The following is a 1,209-nucleotide window of genomic DNA, read 5'->3' on the forward strand; positions in this document are numbered from 1 at the left end:
GGGGGGGTGGCTGGGGGCAGGAGTGCTGCCACCAGCTGCTCGTGCCGCCTCCTGCCGCCTCCTGCGTTTCCTTGAGCAGCCGGCTCGCTCTGTCCCGTAGCAAGGCTTCGTTCACTAGGGGTTCTGGTTCCCGATGCCGACTTTGGGGCCCCCATCGTGTGCCACCCGCCCAGGAAGGGAGTGGCTGTGCTGGGGAGGGGGGCAGGGCTGGGTGTGCGGAGTGACCATCAGGCTGAGTGGGCCCTCTTCAGGGTTGCTCCCCCCGCGCAGTTCCACGTTCCTGAAAGGCAGGGCGCTCTGCTCTGCTCTGCTCCGTGGTCAGGAGCGGCGGCTTCGGTGCAGAGCCTTCCTGGGTGAGGGTGGAGCTGGGTCTTGGGGCGTTCTCCCTAGACTGGAGCCTCTGGGCCTCGAGCCCGGGGGATGGGGTGACGCCGTTGTCCTCCCGGTGGCCTGGGCTCCCGTGCAGGTGTGAGAAGTTGGCCGAGATCATCTGGCAGAACCGGCAGCAGATCCGCAGAGCAGAGCACTTGTGCCAGCAGCTGCCCATCCCCGGTCCAGTGGAGGAGATGCTGGCTGAGGTCAATGCCACCATCACAGACATCATCTCAGCCCTGGTGACCAGGTGATAGCTGCCTCTGGCCACGCCCAGCCCCCCGTGGGGTTGGCGCGGGGGAGGCAGGGAAGCTTTGTCCATTGGGGTGGCGTTGGGGGGGCTCTCGTTGGCATCCTTGTCTCTTTTGCCCCGGGCCCCCATTCCCCTCTGTCCTCAGTTGCAGTGGCTACTTGGTGTTGCCCTTGCCCAGTGTCTGTTGTGGACGCGTGGACTGCCCTTGTCCCCCGCAGCCCGCGCCGGCTGCCAAGTCATGTCACTGTCTCCCCTCCCACCACCTCCTCTGAGTTGCTCCGCGTGCCCTTCCTTTGCCTGCTGACCCCAAGGTGCTCCCCACACGGTGGGGGGACCGGGCCCTGTCCCCTGAGCCAGCGTCATGTGTGGTCTGGTCCCTTGTGTCCCCGCAGCACATTCATCATTGAGAAGCAGCCCCCTCAGGTCCTGAAGACCCAGACCAAGTTTGCAGCGACGGTGCGCCTGCTGGTGGGCGGGAAGCTAAATGTGCACATGAACCCCCCCCAGGTGAAGGCCACCATCATCAGCGAGCAGCAGGCCAAGTCGCTGCTCAAGAACGAGAACACCCGCAAGTACGTGCGGCC

General features: G+C 65.5%; 1 protein-coding gene across 1 annotated transcript; it reads left to right on the forward strand.

Annotated features, from left to right (window-relative positions):
- Window positions 1-284: 284 nt before the first annotated feature.
- LOC103679832 (signal transducer and activator of transcription 5B-like) lies at window positions 285-1,203 on the forward strand (the record flags this gene model as incomplete). The annotated part of the gene is made up of 2 exons (XM_008709368.2): window positions 285-622; window positions 1,018-1,203. Coding segments are annotated over 2 exons (524 nt in total), but the record flags the coding sequence as incomplete, so codon positions are not given.
- Window positions 1,204-1,209: the final 6 nt, after the last annotated feature.

The sequence above is a fragment of the Ursus maritimus genome, unplaced genomic scaffold (assembly GCF_017311325.1).
Source record: "Ursus maritimus isolate PB19 unplaced genomic scaffold, ASM1731132v1 scaffold_2905, whole genome shotgun sequence".
Classification (NCBI taxonomy): domain Eukaryota; kingdom Metazoa; phylum Chordata; class Mammalia; order Carnivora; family Ursidae; genus Ursus; species Ursus maritimus.